We start from the raw sequence: 16483 nt of genomic DNA, 5'->3' as shown, positions 1-16483 counted from the left end.
GGGAGCCGCTCTCCACCAGGCGGTCCCCGCGCGGCTGAGCCCGGGCCGCCCGCGCCGCGGCCCCCAGCGGCGTCCCCGAGTCCCCGCTCCCCGCCGCGCTGCTCCGAGCAACGGTGCTCCGGGGCTCCAGACTCGGGCTGCCGGGGCAAGTGTCTTCATGAACCCAGAGGATGTCCGGGAAGCACTACAAGGGTCCTGAAGTCAGTTGTTGCATCAAATACTTCATATTTGGCTTCAATGTCATTTTTTGGGTAAGTTGGAGTGCTCCTGGGGTTTCAGCGATTGTGACCGATCGATTGGCGACGATTTTCCTTTCATTGCTCGCTGCCTTCACTTTTCGCAGCCCCTCAGGCGCCTGCCGGAGCGGGGGGCAGGCATTTGCCTTCCGTCTTTGCAGCTTGAGCTTTGGAGAGATAACGTTTAATCCTTTCTAGGAATGGGAAGAGGTAAAAAGAAAAACCGAGCCGGAAGGGGGGGCACCCAGGCCTGGGGGAGGCTTGTTAAGGGACAAATAGCAGGGATGCAGATAAAAGAAAGGGCTCGGCAGTTTGAGAGAAGAGGCACGAATTAGGTTTGCTCCCGGTGGGATACGGACGTTGGGCAGAGCGTGGTGTCATGGTACGGAAGGCTGATCGGGCAGAGCCGACCCTGAGGTCCACCTTCTAACAAGGATCTGATTGGCCGAGGGCTTGGCTCTGTGTTGCCGCGGCTGGTCTGTGCCATGCTTGGCGTGTATTTTCTTGCACCATCTCGGGCTTTGTGTAGGATGCAGATGCCCTGGTATATGGTTCTGTAATGTGCACGGAAATAACGCTTCCTGCACGTTCTTCCCCTTCAGCTGGAAAGTGCTCCTTTTGCATAATGGACCGGCCAGTGGGCGTGTGGGATGGAGGGGTTTATTTCTCTCTCTATATCATTGTCAGAACAATAACGAGTCAGCATCAACATATGTTTGAATGTGTTCGTGTCTCACGTCCTCCTCTTTTAAGGAGTGACACAGAGCGGGCCGTTTTGGGGAAACCTTGGAGAAACGCAAAGGAGAAGGTGTGCGAGACATGTTTTATTGGGCAACTGGGAGAGCAAATGCTTGAACACAAGATTCAAACCATGCTCTGTTTGGCATGGCAGTGTGCTGGGCACCTATTGTAATCAGGCTGGGACGCCTACTCTTTTGTTTTGATTCTATTCCGTGATCTCGTTAACGTTCAGCACTCAGAGGAAGAGTTCTCTAGGACAAGGGGAAACGTTGACTAGGATAGCATGCTTTTTTCCCTCTCCATCTCATCCCATCCTCTTCCTCACTGGGCACCCCCTCCCCATGGAAAGTAAAGATGGTGGCCGTCTGGGGGTTCTCCAAGTTGCTGTTCAGTGTGAGGTAAACAATGATCCAACTGCAGGATGGATAATATAGTCCACAGCAGTCTGAACACAGGATGTATTTATTTGGATTCTCCTTTAATTTTAGCTCTTTGCTATAAATATATGTATCTGTGAGAATAGTTGTCAATACAGCTCTTTGTATCCTATTTTTTTTTTTTTGTACTACATTTTTATCAGGTTTTTTTTTGTTTTCTGCAATAGTGTCTACATTGGTCATGCATGTTTTGCGAAAGACGAAATGGAAGAGATTGGAGACCACTTTCTGTGTCAGCATGTCATCTGTCTTCAGGATTGATAAAGATAATGAGGTGGACACGTGAATAGATATCATATACAGTCACTCACAGGCAATTTTTTGCAAGTTATTTTACGTGATTCCTGTGAGCAGTCCCCCGCACCTGTAATCAAATGCTGTTACAAATAAAAGAAAAAGAAATTATTTTCTTTCCTTGCTCCCCACTCTCTTCCTTCTGGAAATGTTTAAAAGTGGTGGGTAGTCTATTTCTGAGGGAGGTATTCTGATTTTGTTGGAACTTGAAACTTCGTGATTTTGAAAGGCAGGAACTATGGAATTGGTACTGGCCCTCCTTGGGGTAGTGAATTTGGGCCTCTTGATTCTACTTGAACACTTCCAGAAGTTGTACATTTAAGCTACCAGTCAACAAAAAGCACCCAGGGGCTTTCTCTGCAGTTTCATTGCGGAAAAAGGAAATAAAAGGATTTGGGCCTGTTTTCCTGACAGTCTGGCATAATTTTGTAGAGTACACAGTGGCGAATTTAGCCCTTTCTGTGGATTAAGTTGCAGCAAAACCCCTGGAATTGTGGACAACTTCAAAGAATTGCCGTGTGCTTGCATGGAGAGTTCCAGAATAGAGCCACGTCTTGTCTGATTTTGAAGATCTTCACGGGGAAGAGGAGGGGTATTTCATGGGAAGCTTGAAAGCAAACCTAGGCTGTGGAACTAAATCAACTGCCCCAGGTAGAATTGTTAAGTAGGTGCCTTCCTTATGAGGGCTTGTCTCTTTCCCTGCTTTCTGTATACCCTCCCCCTCCTTTCTATGCCCAAAGCCTTTCTCTCTGATACCTCCTAATTTTCCTATCCTGTTCTCTGCTTCAGAATTACTCCAGATTTAAATGTCCCAGCATATCAGTACCGTGGTCTCTAGTGACAATCAGCAGGAAGGCAACCAGGTTATTTGATTAAAGTTACTCAGACTAAAATGTTAGTGACTGAACAAGTGGGGCCAGTAACTTAGCCTGCTTCTGAAAAGTTGCACACCTCTGCTCTATACAGGGCCTCCAACCTGTCTATGCTTGCCAGAAACAGCAGACTTGGTGCTACTCATATGCAGTTATGAAGAAGAGATTGCTAACAGAGAGCATGGTGTGCTAATCTTTTATTTTCATACTGAAGTGCTAGAATAAACTTGAAATGCATTGAAGATATATGGAGGTATAGTTCTGCTAAGATAAAATTGAACATATAATAGCACCAACACAAAATTTGGTTCTTTTACTTATCAGCAGTTTGACTCTTTGTTAGTCAACTGCCTGTGCCTGAGTTTTTCAGCTGTTAAAAAGGAGTTTGATGGGGCCGAGCCCGTGGCTCACTCTCGCCGCGGGTTTGGATCCTATATAGGGATGACCGGTGCGCTCACAGCGCTCACTGGCTGAGTGCGGTGCGGCCGGGCTCAAAAAGGACCAAAAAAAAAAAAAAAGGAGTTTGATGGGGCCGAGCCCGTGGCTCACTCTCGCCGCGGGTTTGGATCCTATATAGGGATGACCGGTGCGCTCACAGCGCTCACTGGCTGAGTGCGGTGCGGCCGGGCTCAAAAAGGACCAAAAAAAAAAAAAAAGGAGTTTGATGGGGCCGAGCCCGTGGCTCACTCTCGCCGCGGGTTTGGATCCTATATAGGGATGACCGGTGCGCTCACAGCGCTCACTGGCTGAGTGCGGTGCGGCCGGTCTCAAAAAGGACCAAAAAAAAAAAAAAAAGGAGTTTGATGAATTGTAAGGGTCTTTCTAGTTCTGGCACTAGAATGAATCTATGGAGTTCCACTATGCTGCGGATGAAAAATACAAGACATAGGCACTAATATATAATAGAAATAGCATATACTGGGGTACTGATTAAGTTATAGATATTTTGTCTTACTGAGAGTTGTCTGAAGATCAGTTTTATTACTTTCATTTCTTCCTCAGAGATACTTTCATTTAAAAAAACATCTTTCACTAATTTCTTCTTGGCTTATTCAGTTATTGTTATAGTATGCATGCTTCCCTGTCCCCACTGTGAATCTCAAATGCAGTCCTATGAGTCATTAGATATATTTTTATTATTAGAATTACAGTTTCATGTGTAAAATCTGAACCCTTTTATATAACAGTTGTAGTGATATTCTGAGTAACAAAGTCAACATCTTGTACAGATTCCTTTCTCATTAGTTATCACAGGGTGATAGGGAAAAACGTGTTTTTCCCTGTTATTTATTGGAACAACTCAAGACAGAAGGGAATTTATTTTATTGAAGGTGTCACCATACTAGGATATTTCTCAGAAAACCCTGAGACAGCTTTGGGGTGAGGAAGGAAGAGAAAGAGGGTTTTGTTTTAAAGTCATTCTTTTTGTGTACTGAACCCCCACATCCTGCCACCCACCATTGATAGATGTTTTGCTCTGGACCTTTTTGGATTCTGGCACCAATACTTAACTGTTTCTAGGCAAGTACGTTGATCTCAATATTCTGGGTATTTATTGCTACATCACAACCCCAAAACTTAGTGGTTTAAGACAAAACTTTATATAGCTCACAGTTCTGTGATATGGCCAGGCTCATCTGGGCGATTCTCACTTGGGGTCTTATCATGCAGTTGCAGTGAGATGTGTCTGGGGCTGGAGTTATCTGAAGGTTCATTGAGGCGGGATGCCCAAGATGGTACATTCACATAACTGGTAGTTGATGCTCACTGAGAGCGCAGCCAAAGTTGTCTGCTGAAGCACCTACACATGGCTTCTTCCTTCTCTGAGACTGGAAAAAGAAGCTTCCTGCCAGTTAAGGCTATACCTGGAACTGGCACAGTGTCACTTGCATCTATTCTATTGGTTAAAGCACTCATGAGGCTTGTTCAGTTTTAAGGGGGTGCAGAAACAGATGCCACCTTTTAATGGGGAAGTATCAAGGTCACATTGCAGAAGGTCATGTTGGTTGTGGCCGTCTTTGGAAAATACAATCTGCTGCACTGAGCCTTAATTTCATGTTTATAAAAGAAAGATAACATTATCTAATGGAGTTATAATTTCAAGGATTCAGTGAGATAATGTATTACCCAGCACAATGTCTCGATATTTAACAAATGGTGAGTATCATTATTGTTATTGTCTCCAGATTTCATACAGTTCCATCCCAGGCTAAAGAACTTCTGGAATGCCTTAGTATGGTACTTTGGCATCATTACTACCAGGTAATGATAATACCCTTAAGATCTGCCAAGAAGATGAGGTGAATGGATTCAATAGATTTTATTGTGACTTATTAGAGAAAAAACCCATGGATCAATGGAGCCTTGAATGACTTTGGGAGAATCAAGTAATTTTTCTGTTCTCTTTGCTGTACAAGGATTAGAACAGGCTTGGATACTTGAGGCCAAATTTCTCTTTTGGTATGCTTTCAGATAGTACATTGTGTCTCTAAGTGGAGGCTTATTCAGGTTTGATGGCAGAATGTTGCATCTAATTTGCTTCCATAGGGTTTAAATTCAGAGAGGAGGGAGATTTAGGGAACCTCGAGGGGGGCATGAAGTAGGAAGCCTTATCTCATGATTCATTATAAATCGCAAGATGTTCTGGAGTGATGATACGTCAGCAGTTTATAAGTCATAATTTTTGTTTTAATTTGCTAGACATCTGTTAACTTCGATGGCAACCATATGGGAGTCTAAATTGCCTTTTGAATTACAGGGAGATGGTAGGAAGAAAGCTAAATATGGTTATCAAAGTGTTGTATGGGAAAAGTGTGAGAAAGTTATACAGAGCTCACTGGGGAAAGTAATTGAATACTGACTTGTTTGGCCTGGCCACTCACTCTGTGCAGAAGCATTCTTGCTTGCTTGATACTTGGAAGATTGAAATGAAGTCAAAGGGAAAAGTTAGAGAACGAGATAATTTTCTACCCAGCACAAAATTGCCAAGATGAGCTTATTTAGATGGGTCACACTGTCTTAATGTCCATTTAGTAATAGATAGTCCCTGACAAAAGGTGAAAACAACCTGCATTTTTAACAGAACTTTACAGTTATGATGTCTTTCTTCTAAGTATCTCAAAGCATCCTACAAGCATATTATGATGTCTTGGTGACAGATGGAGAAATTGGAGTACAGAGATGTGGAATGACTTTTGAGGTGTTGAAGAGCATGTCAGGGTTCACTTTTGGAGTGTTAAGTCTCTTCTATAACTATATTCCTGGCTTTTTGATTTGAAACTTATTTAGAAGATGTTTGTTATTCTAAAATAAAACATCAGTTAAGTCATTTACATCTGTTCATAACTGAAAAGTGATAAAGTTTTTGCATATTCCACAATTAACACCACCCACAAGCACAAAAAAGTTAGGATGAAAATGTTCTTAAAGAATATGATAGAATAATAAACATGTAGTCTATTGAAAATTCATAAATAAAATTAGAGTATTAAAGACAACATTCTTGAGTCACGTGTTTCTTTTTGCATGTAACACTGATGACTTAAAATTCCTAACCTCAGACTTCTGAGTCATCAGACTTCATTGGATTATAAGGGCCTCAGTCATTTTCCTAAATCCAGTTTCTTGCACATTGTCTGAAACACAGTAGGTGTTTAATAAATGTTTGTTGAATGAATGTATTATATGATTATCAGCAAGTTCGTAGGAATCATCTCTAACCTCCTAGTCAGTGAAGCATTTTCCTGTGTGACACCCTGCCAACCCTTCTAAAGATGGATCTGTTTTGGGATCACTTTAATTGGTAGAGAGTTTCATCTATCCTCAAACTAAAAGTAATCTATCTCTCTATAACTTCCATCTTCCTAATTTACTGTTGTTGATTTTAACTTTTGTTTTTACATAATCTCAAACCTATAGAAAAATTGCAAGTGGTACAAAGAATGTTTTTATCCTGAATCGTTTGAGAAAATGTTGCCAGCATGATGGCTATCACACAAGCATTTTAGTGTATCTTGTAAACTAGGATTTTCTCCTAGATGACCACAGCACAACTGTCACGGCCAGGCAATACATTACCACTTCTAATCCCTAGACTTCATTTGAGTCTCCTAATTGCTCCAATAATGTTCTTTCAAGCAAAGGAATCCAGGTGAGAACCACACATTGTATTTAGTTATATCTTTTTAGTCTCTTTCAGTCCTTCGCTGTCATAATCTTGACAGTTTTGAAGGTTATAAGCTGGTTATTTTGTAGAATGTCTCTCCATTACGGTTTGCCTGCCGTTTCCTCACATCTAGATTCAGGCTCTGCATGTTTGGCAGGAATGGTACAGAATGACACTGTGTTCTTCTCATCCTGTCAGGTGGTACTGATTTCTGTTTGTCCCATTACAGATGATGGTCACTTGATTAAGGTGTTGTCTGCTAAGCTTCCCTACCATGTAGTGCTCTTTCCCCTTTTGTAATTTAGAAATATTTTGTACCAAGTGACTTCGAAACTATGTACATAGCCCATTCCTCATAAAAATTTCAGTGTTTTAATTTATTTACATCAGTGAGAACTATGGTCTCCCTTTTTTCAGTGTGTTTTAATCTGTTACTCTCATTACCTACTTTGATGTTTAAACTGGCCCCAGGTTTGGCCAGTGTCAGGCCTCTCATGGGGCTCCTGTGCCCTTTTAATTCCCATTGGTCTTTGAGCACTCGCTCGCTTTCTGGCAGAACAGGATGTTCTAAACTCATCTTGTAATTTACCACTGTCATCTTTTGCATCAGCCTTTCTCCAAGGCACCTTCGTTCCTTTGAGTGGAGAATGGTATTTAGAAGCCAGGATCTGGGTGCTTAGCGTGCTCATCGCTATTAGGGTGTCACTACTCCTAGGCCCTCTCAGTAGACAGAACTATGGAATATGTGTACTGTATGTGTATACATACATATACACATTTACATCTGTATTCATTTCTATATCTGTCTATATGTTTTAAAAATTATGAGTTCACAGTGATACCTCAGATTCCCTTCTGATACCACAAGGTTTATTCTAGTTTTTCCCCTTTTTATATATTTATAATTGCCATCTTCAACAATGAGATCCTGGCTCCATTATTCTTAACAATTTACTTATTTGATAAATCTCCCATGTGTAAATAGTCTTCTGCTGCTGCCACCATCCCTCCTCACGTGATTGCCTTCCTTACCTGCTGTTGCTCTAGCATCCTGAGCCACACCCCGCATGCTCCCATGTGGACACCTTTCTCACTCTGATACTCTGCTCTGGGATTCCACCTATCTGTCCCTGCACAGAGGCCTACCTGCTTGGATCCACTTAATGGCTTTGAATTTTTCTGGAAGGAGAAGAGGAAGGCCCTAGATTACTCTTGAGTCATACAAAATGAGACTTCCCCATAGTCCTTTATTAAAAATAGTCATTATGTCATTCCTAAGTCTTCTGTTTTCCATCTTTAAAAGCTCCTCATTCCTCCATGTGCTCTCCATATATTATTTCCAGTTTATTCTTTGTCCTGGTCATGGTGCTCTCTGCCTGTGGTCCCATTTGGACACACCTCCACTAATGTAGCAACCGGAGTGGAACACAGTTTTCACAGACTGTTCCAACCATCCAGAGAGCAGTGGGCTGTTACCTTTGACCTCTCCCTTCAATCTCCCCGCAGTGCTGGTCCTGGAGGCAGAGCCTATGCTGCTGCCCGGATTCAACTTGGAGTAAGTTACTCCCACAGGTTAGTTCCTCAGTTTCTCATCTAAAAAACCAGGAAAATAGTTTTCTGCAGAGTTGTTAGCCAGTATAAAGGGAGATCATACATGTGAAAGTTCTTCAGCCAATATAAAGGGAGATCATGCATGTGAAAGTTCTTTGTAAAAAGTAAATCTCTAAAGACAAATAGTAGGTATTAATCCAGGCTAAACTACACATGCTTTTCCTGGCAGCCAGGGAACATTGTTGGTTTGCATTGAAATTCTGCTGAAAATAAAACCTTCACCTCTTTTTCAAGTTAAACTCATCCCCCAAGTCTAACTGCTAATCAGAAGCCCTAATCCTCCACTTAATTATTTAAATTTAGATTTAGTGTTGTATATTTCTCCCCATTTAAATGTTTTATTCTGGACTGGATGGTTGCTCAGTTGGTTACAGCACGATGTTTTGACATCAAAGTCAAGGGTTTGGATCTTCTTACTGGCCAGCTGCCAGAAAAAAAAAAAGTTTTATTCTGGTCCAGTGGTTTTCAAACTGCTACCAGCAACCCTAGGGGCTTCCTTGAGGTGGGAGTGGGGGGTGGGGGTGCGGTTCTGACCTGTCTTTGCTCCAAAGAAGGTGGCCATTAGCTTTGATATTTTGAGATACCATGAAGGATTTTGCTTGAAAAAAAGGGGCCTACTGCTTAAATTAAACACACACATCCCCCAAAAAACAAAAACACACGATTCTAGTCTTTAGATGTTTTTGAATCGATGGCCAATATATGTTTTTTTAAAAAGTCACCCCTGTATGAATTTTTATTTCTTGAATCTCTTCATGCATTGGAAGTCCCTCTAACTAACTAGGGGTGACTTCTCTAGCATTAATTGATATTTCAACCCTTTGTAAAGGTAGCAGCAACCCGTATAGATGTAGTAGGTTAGGACATTTTAGTCTTCCCACTGGGAGATCTGATTCATTAGGTCTGTCCAGGATGGAATTAGTAGAATTAGTGTTTTAAAAAAATAATGTCCTGCTGGGTGATTGTGATGCCCAGATGAGGCTGAGAGGCTCTGGCATATTTTTCTTGGGAAGATGTGGCTTCCCCTTCCCATTGTTCTCTGGAGGGGACGTGTGTGGTGTAGAGCAGTGACCAAAGGGGGACTGATTTCACCAGCACATGAAGCTACTTGTTCTTTGCTTACAAGAAAAAAAAAATTTGGTCTATTTTATCTCACATGGAATTTTTTATTAATCCAAAAATGCCAGTTTATTTTTAAACTTGAAAGCCCTAAAAACAAAATGAGGAAGTCTCTTTACAGAGAACCTCTTGTGCTGCAATTAGTATGCTAAAAATTAGCACCATATAGGGGTAGAATTACTTATTCAACAGGAGCAATGAAAAACTAGACTTTTTGTTCCTTTGCCCAGTTGACCTGGACTTCTCTGCACGTCAGTGTAGTCGACTGGATCTAACTACAGGCACTGGACTTAGCAACAGCAAATCATCCTTCTCTTCAAAAAATCAACCTCCCTGTCCACTGTTGCTTTTCCTTTCAGCCTCTATTTTCCTGGTCTTCCTCCTTGGCCTCCAGCCCTGCCTGTGCTATGTGTACAGGAGAGGGGAGTTGCTTTGTACAGTATATCTAGGTCTGTATGGTAGTTTCATTGAATTGACTCTGCTGTAATGCAGAAGGGACATTTCTTTTCCCATATCCAATTTGCAGCACTGTCACAAAGACAATTGACAGTAATACAAATACAGAAGACCCAAACATATTTGTCAGTTTTCTTTAGAAAGAAAAGTGTCAATGTAGAATATTCGAAGTATGCATAATGAGGCTTGCCCATATTTTCTTGATTTCTTTCTTACTTTCCTTTTCCTTCCTTTCTTTCCCCACCTCCTTTTTTTTTTTAAATTAGGTACTTAATTAAGATTTCCTAAAGTGGAAATCTTTTGAAAGAAATAAAATTTCGAATAAAAATCTCAATCATTTCTCTGAGTTGTTTTACTGAGGCTAGCACCTCTCCTAAAACAAAATGAAAACAGACAAACGAAAAAAACCAGAATGGCTTACGAACCCTATAGTTAGCACTGTGACATTATCCATATGTATATAAAGGATTGTTAACTATGAATTGCAAGTAATTTTTAAGTAATATAATCACCACACTCAATAACAAAATAGTGTTTGGAAGTGGATGGCAAAACGTTTTGGCTCCCCTCATTGAAAAGGCATAGCGATGTTCTATACCTCTTCCAGCTATTGTTTACTATTTAGATAAGTATTACAAGACTAGGGCTCTTTTTACTTTTTGAAATTTTTTTCTAAATTATACTTGGCACTAAGGCTCACATTTCTAAAAATCTGGAGGGAACAGATGGTGCTCTAATAAATATTCAGGCCAGCTATTTTAATGCTTTGTACTCAATTAAATAGTCCTAATAAAAGAGGAATACTTGACTTAAGCATTTCTCAAAGTATAATGTTTTGCTTCCAACAAAAATTTCCCCCAACTGTTAATATTTCCCCCCAAGCAGTCTTAAAACTTAATTCTGCCAAGTAAGTAAGTCTAATCACTGATGATGCACATAATGCCCAAAGTCGTTCTCCTATTTTGAGGTATAGTTGTATCAATATGGCCCAGTCTTTTTTTTTTTTTTGTCTTTTGTCTTTTTCCGTGTCCGGCAACAGATCGCAACCCTCAGTGTTGCCCCCGCACCGGACCGGGGACCAGCAACGGGATTGCAACCCTCTATGGCCCAGTCTTTTAACTGAGGAAGGCTCCACACATCATTGACCTTTTTGAAGAATTCTTTATATGGTTGAGTTCTAGAGAGAGATGAAAGGTTTGTTCTGACTTGGGCATTTTAATGCTCTGGTGGTAGGCAGGCAGAAGAGTCTGCTGTTAAGGAGTCTGGACTTGGAATAGGTCTGAATATTTACCCAGCTCCATTCCCAGGCCTGTGACCTTAGACAGGTTACTTATCCACCCTGTGGTTAAGTCTCCTCTTCATCTGTAAAATAGCATGTTTGGTAGTGTTATTAACTAATATTATAATAGCAGTACTAAGACCTAATATCTATCTTGGAATTATGAGGACTAGAGGAGTTAATATGTGTAAACTACTTGGAATACTCAATAGATATTAGCAATAATTACTCTGTTTTCCTCAACACCCATAATTTCTTTTGGTTATTTTTCCTTAACTTCCTTCAGAACCATTAAAATAATCTTACATTGTAACATATATATTTTGTTCTCTGTAATGCTCTGTCTACATAAGTGCATTTGTAAAATAACTAAAGGAAAAAAAGATCTAACAGATGTTCAGTATCTTTTTCATCGTAATGAATGTAATTCTTGACATAGATATCAGACCGTGAATTTACATCTATTGAATTTTCCCATTTTTTCTTTACCCAGTTAGATTCACTCTTTATTTTCTTTGCAAAACCAAACTGTCCCATCTTAGTATTTTGTACTGGGAAGTTGAGTTTCTGATGTTTAGCTCTGGTCTAACACTTGGGGCAAGGGGAGAGAAACACTTTTTTTTAACATACACTAAATCTGGATATTCTGGAACTCTCTAGATGGTTGTAACTATATATTTTTAGCTTTTTATGGTATCATAAATCCGGCATGTTTTGGTCATTGTTTTATTCTATGTATTTCAGACAAATCCTTTAGGTTATGAAGGTGAAAATCAAGTCAGGGATACAGATAACTCAGGTTTTCCCATTGTATGTTCTCCCAACTGATGCAAAGCTAGGATTTTGGCCTGAACCACCTGGATCATTGGCTAAATGGGTCACCCGTCTTGGTGAATGAGTGACTGACTGACTTCTCCTTTGGGGTGTAAATGGAATGCACCAAGAGCTTGTGTTCTTTTGCCTCCAGAACTATTACTGACTTGGATGACACAGGCTGTCATATTTCTAAGCTTAATCTTCCCTCTAACTGGGCTCGGCTCTGGGAGAAAAGGCCAGGGCACACTAAATTAGTAGGTACAAAGAGCCTTCTCGCTCATTCCCAATGAGGAGGCGTTCTGAAACCCCCAGATCTTGAAGGGGGGAGAGGAGGCATGTAGGGGGAGGGTTAAGTAGAATTTTTACTATAGATTCATTGGTAAAAAAGAATGATGCGTGTAGCATGATAGAACTTTATGGGAGCATAGTTAAAGTAATCTTTATCAGAAACACCCCCAAAACTTCTGGTTTGGATTCATTCATCTATCTCATGATCCACCGATGAGTTGTGACTCCCTGTTGGGAGAACACCAACCCGATCACTCCCTTCTCCTCTTGACCACCACTGGCTGATTTCGTGAGTTCGTAGGAAGGCATGCATTTATAAGCTGAACCTTATTAGTGAGATGGATTAATCTTTAGAGAAGTACAATGGTTTGGGGGATGCATTTAAATGTTGGCTTACTCCATGTTCTGTTTCCTATGTGGACAGGCAGGGGAAGAGGGACATACCCCATTTCTGAAAAGTTGCAAACCCCAGTACCAGTCAGTAGTTACATCTAAGGTGCAAAGAGAAAAATGCTTTGGAAAATTGTATCTCAGGCTAACAGGAAGTCAACCTTAAATACTTAGGAAAAATATCTCAGTGGACCTCATCCTCTCCTCTCCCTTCTCCCTTAAGTTACTATTGCTTATGTTCAACTTTGGAATGAGTCCATTGATTTGATGCATTTTTATAATGGGGCACTTACTTTATGTTTTTCTGTTGTAAAAAGAATATAGTAACATTAATATTGCTTTTTTTTTTTAAGGAAAAGAAACTCACTACAATTCTAATACTTTCTTTTGGTTCAACTATACTAAAAGTGGAAACTCTTAGTCAAATGCTCTGCGAACAGCACACACACACCACATAATGAAAAAACGACACATTTTGGAGTTTCAGTTGTAGTCATCTCTGAGGATTTGAATTTAGCAAACCCCAGTTATTTAACTTTTTATAGGAAAAATGTGCTGTTACATTACTAGCTTTTAAGCATTTATTTTGACTTTGCTGGCATTTTCCCCTCAGGATAACATTTAGAATAAGAGATTCGAACATACAGAGCAAATACCTTGTGAATAAACATCAATTTCACACAACCAGAAAAAAATAAAATAAAATCAATAAATCTCCTTTAGGCATTTGAAAAACCCTGTACTTTTAAAGCAAGGAGTTATAGTGTTAAATAACTGGAAAATAAAAACTCGAGGAACCACGCTTAGTTTTAAATGTTTTTCAGCATGACCCTATGGAGACAGAAAAATGTAGCTGGGAACTTCCCGAGCACTTGCTTTGCTGTTGGTGCCCTACTTATTCAAGGACGGGCAACAACTGCCCACGTGGCAACTCAGGTGAGCAGCACTACTCGGTACTTTTTTTTTTTAATCTCATAACTGGAATCCTAGGGAAAACAGTGTTTCTTTGGTACTAGTTCTTTTGGCTTTGTCTATTTGTTTTTGAAAGAATAAATTGAATGAGGGGATGTCTAGATGATATAACTATATGTGGCATTTTCATTTTTTTCCCTGAGCCTGCAAGATTTAATAATCCCTAGTATTCTCAGTGTATGTTATGAGAGTTTTAAAGTTGTTATCCAGTAAGGATTTGGAACAATTGCATAAAAATTTGAAAATAGTGTCTTATTTTTTAAGATACAGAATCAATATTTTGAAATGAAGGGATTTAGGGGTCACTAAACATAAGCAATGGAATATCTTTTATATTTTGTGCAATACCTATATATGTATCACATTTAAATATTGGTATGTATCACATTTAAATATTGATATATCCTGGGATTTAAAATATAACCAACATATATCTTTGCATATTAAATACTGATCTATCTATCTATCTATCTATCTATCTATATATATTTTTGAGCGGCTATGTGCTCTATTTGGAGAAAAAAAGAGAAGCTACCTAAATGACTATATGACCTCTAAACATTTTCGTTTGTGATAAGAGATTAAAATTTCCTTATCACAGTATACTCTAAATATGCAAACTAAATGAAACTTTTTTTAAGTTAAAAATAAAAACCAGAGATCAGTTTTAATATTTAAGACATAAGCAGCGGGGGAGGGGACGGGGGGAACCTATTATTATAATTTGGTTCTTAGATAGATCAGAAAATAAACTCTNAATTTTTACTATAGATTCATTGGTAAAAAAGAATGATGCGTGTAGCATGATAGAACTTTATGGGAGCATAGTTAAAGTAATCTTTATCAGAAACACTCCCAAAACTTCTGGTTTGGATTCATTCATCTATCTCATGATCCACCGATGAGTTGTGACTCCCTGTTGGGAGAACACCAACCAGATCACTCCCTTGTCCTCCTGACCGCCACTGGCTGATTTCGTGAGTTCGTAGGAAGGCATGCATTTATAAGCTGAACCTTATCAGTGAGATGGATTAATCTTTAGAGAAGTACAATGGTTTGGGGGATGCATTTAAATGTTGGCTTACTCCATGTTCTGTTTCCTATGTGGACAGGCAGGGGAAGAGGGACATACCCCATTTCTGAAAAGTTGCAAACCCCAGTACCAGTCAGTAGTTACATCTAAGATGTAAAGAGAAAAATGCTTTGGAAAATTGTATCTCAGGCTAACAGGAAGTCAAGCTTAAATACTTAGGAAAAATATCTCAGTGGACCTCATCCTCTCCTCTCCCTTCTCCCTTAAGTTACTATTGCTTGTGTTCAACTTTGGAATGAGTCCATTGATTTGATGCATTTTTATAATAGGGCACTTACTTTAAGTTTTTCTGTTGTAAAAAGAATATAGTAACATTAATATTGCTTTTTTTTTAAGGAAAAGAAACTCACTACAATTCTAATAATACTTTCTTTTGGTTCAACTATACTAAAAGTGGAAACTCTTAGTCAAATGCTCTGCGAACAGCACACACACACCACATAATGAAAAAACGACACATTTTGGAGTTTCAGTTGTAGTCATCTCTGAGGATTTGAATTTAGCAAACCCCAGTTATTTAACTTTTTATAGGAAAAATGTGCTGTTACATTACTAGCTTTTAAGCATTTATTTTGACTTTGCTGGCATTTTCCCCTCAGGATAACATTTAGAATAAGAGATTCGAACATACAGAGCAAATACCTTGTGAATAAACATCAATTTCACACAACCAGAAAAAAATAAAATAAAATCAATAAATCTCCTTTAGGCATTTGAAAAACCCTGTACTTTTAAAGCAAGGAGTTATAGTGTTAAATAACTGGAAAATAAAAACTCGAGGAACCACGCTTAGTTTTAAATGTTTTTCAGCATGACCCTATGGAGACAGAAAAATGTAGCTGGGAACTTCCCGAGCACTTGCTTTGCTGTTGGTGCCCTACTTATTCAAGGACGGGCAACAACTGCCCACGTGGCAACTCAGGTGAGCAGCACTACTCGGTACTTTTTTTTTTTAATCTCATAACTGGAATCCTAGGGAAAACAGTGTTTCTTTGGTACTAGTTCTTTTGGCTTTGTCTATTTGTTTTTGAAAGAATAAATTGAATGAGGGGATGTCTAGATGATATAACTATATGTGGCATTTTCATTTTTTTCCCTGAGCCTGCAAGATTTAATAATCCCTAGTATTCTCAGTGTATGTTATGAGAGTTTTAAAGTTGTTATCCAGTAAGGATTTGGAACAATTGCATAAAAATTTGAAAATAGTGTCTTATTTTTTAAGATACAGAATCAATATTTTGAAATGAAGGGATTTAGGGGTCACTAAACATAAGCAATGGAATATCTTTTATATTTTGTGCAATACCTATATATGTATCACATTTAAATATTGGTATGTATCACATTTAAATATTGATATATCCTGGGATTTAAAATATAACCAACATATATCTTTGCATATTAAATACTGATCTATCTATCTATCTATCTATCTATCTATATATATTTTTGAGCGGCTATGTGCTCTATTTGGAGAAAAAAAGAGAAGCTACCTAAATGACTATATGACCTCTAAACATTTTCGTTTGTGATAAGAGATTAAAATTTCCTTATCACAGTATACTCTAAATATGCAAACTAAATGAAACTTTTTTTAAGTTAAAAATAAAAACCAGAGATCAGTTTTAATATTTAAGACATAAGCAGCGGGGGAGGGGACGGGGGGAACCTATTATTATAATTTGGTTCTTAGATAGATCAGAAAATAAACTCT

General features: G+C 39.2%; 1 protein-coding gene across 2 annotated transcripts in view; it reads left to right on the top strand.

Annotated features, from left to right (window-relative positions):
* Positions 1 to 16483, top strand: part of TSPAN5 (tetraspanin 5) — a 173358-nt gene continuing 156875 nt past the window's right edge. The window contains exon 1 of one of the 2 annotated variants that reach the window (XM_008571383.1): positions 1 to 251. In XM_008571383.1, the coding sequence (XP_008569605.1) occupies positions 171 to 251 (81 nt within the window). In that variant the 5' untranslated portion in view covers positions 1 to 170. Of the gene's footprint in view, positions 252 to 1001; positions 1045 to 16483 lie in introns of those variants that run through there. The other variant, XM_008571384.1, reaches the window with a different exon arrangement.

The sequence above is a fragment of the Galeopterus variegatus genome, unplaced genomic scaffold (genome assembly GCF_000696425.1).
Source record: "Galeopterus variegatus unplaced genomic scaffold, G_variegatus-3.0.2 Scaffold686, whole genome shotgun sequence".
NCBI lineage: Eukaryota > Metazoa > Chordata > Mammalia > Dermoptera > Cynocephalidae > Galeopterus > Galeopterus variegatus.
The sequence above is the reverse complement of the archived record's forward strand: the minus strand, read 5'-3'. Positions and strand labels throughout refer to the sequence as shown.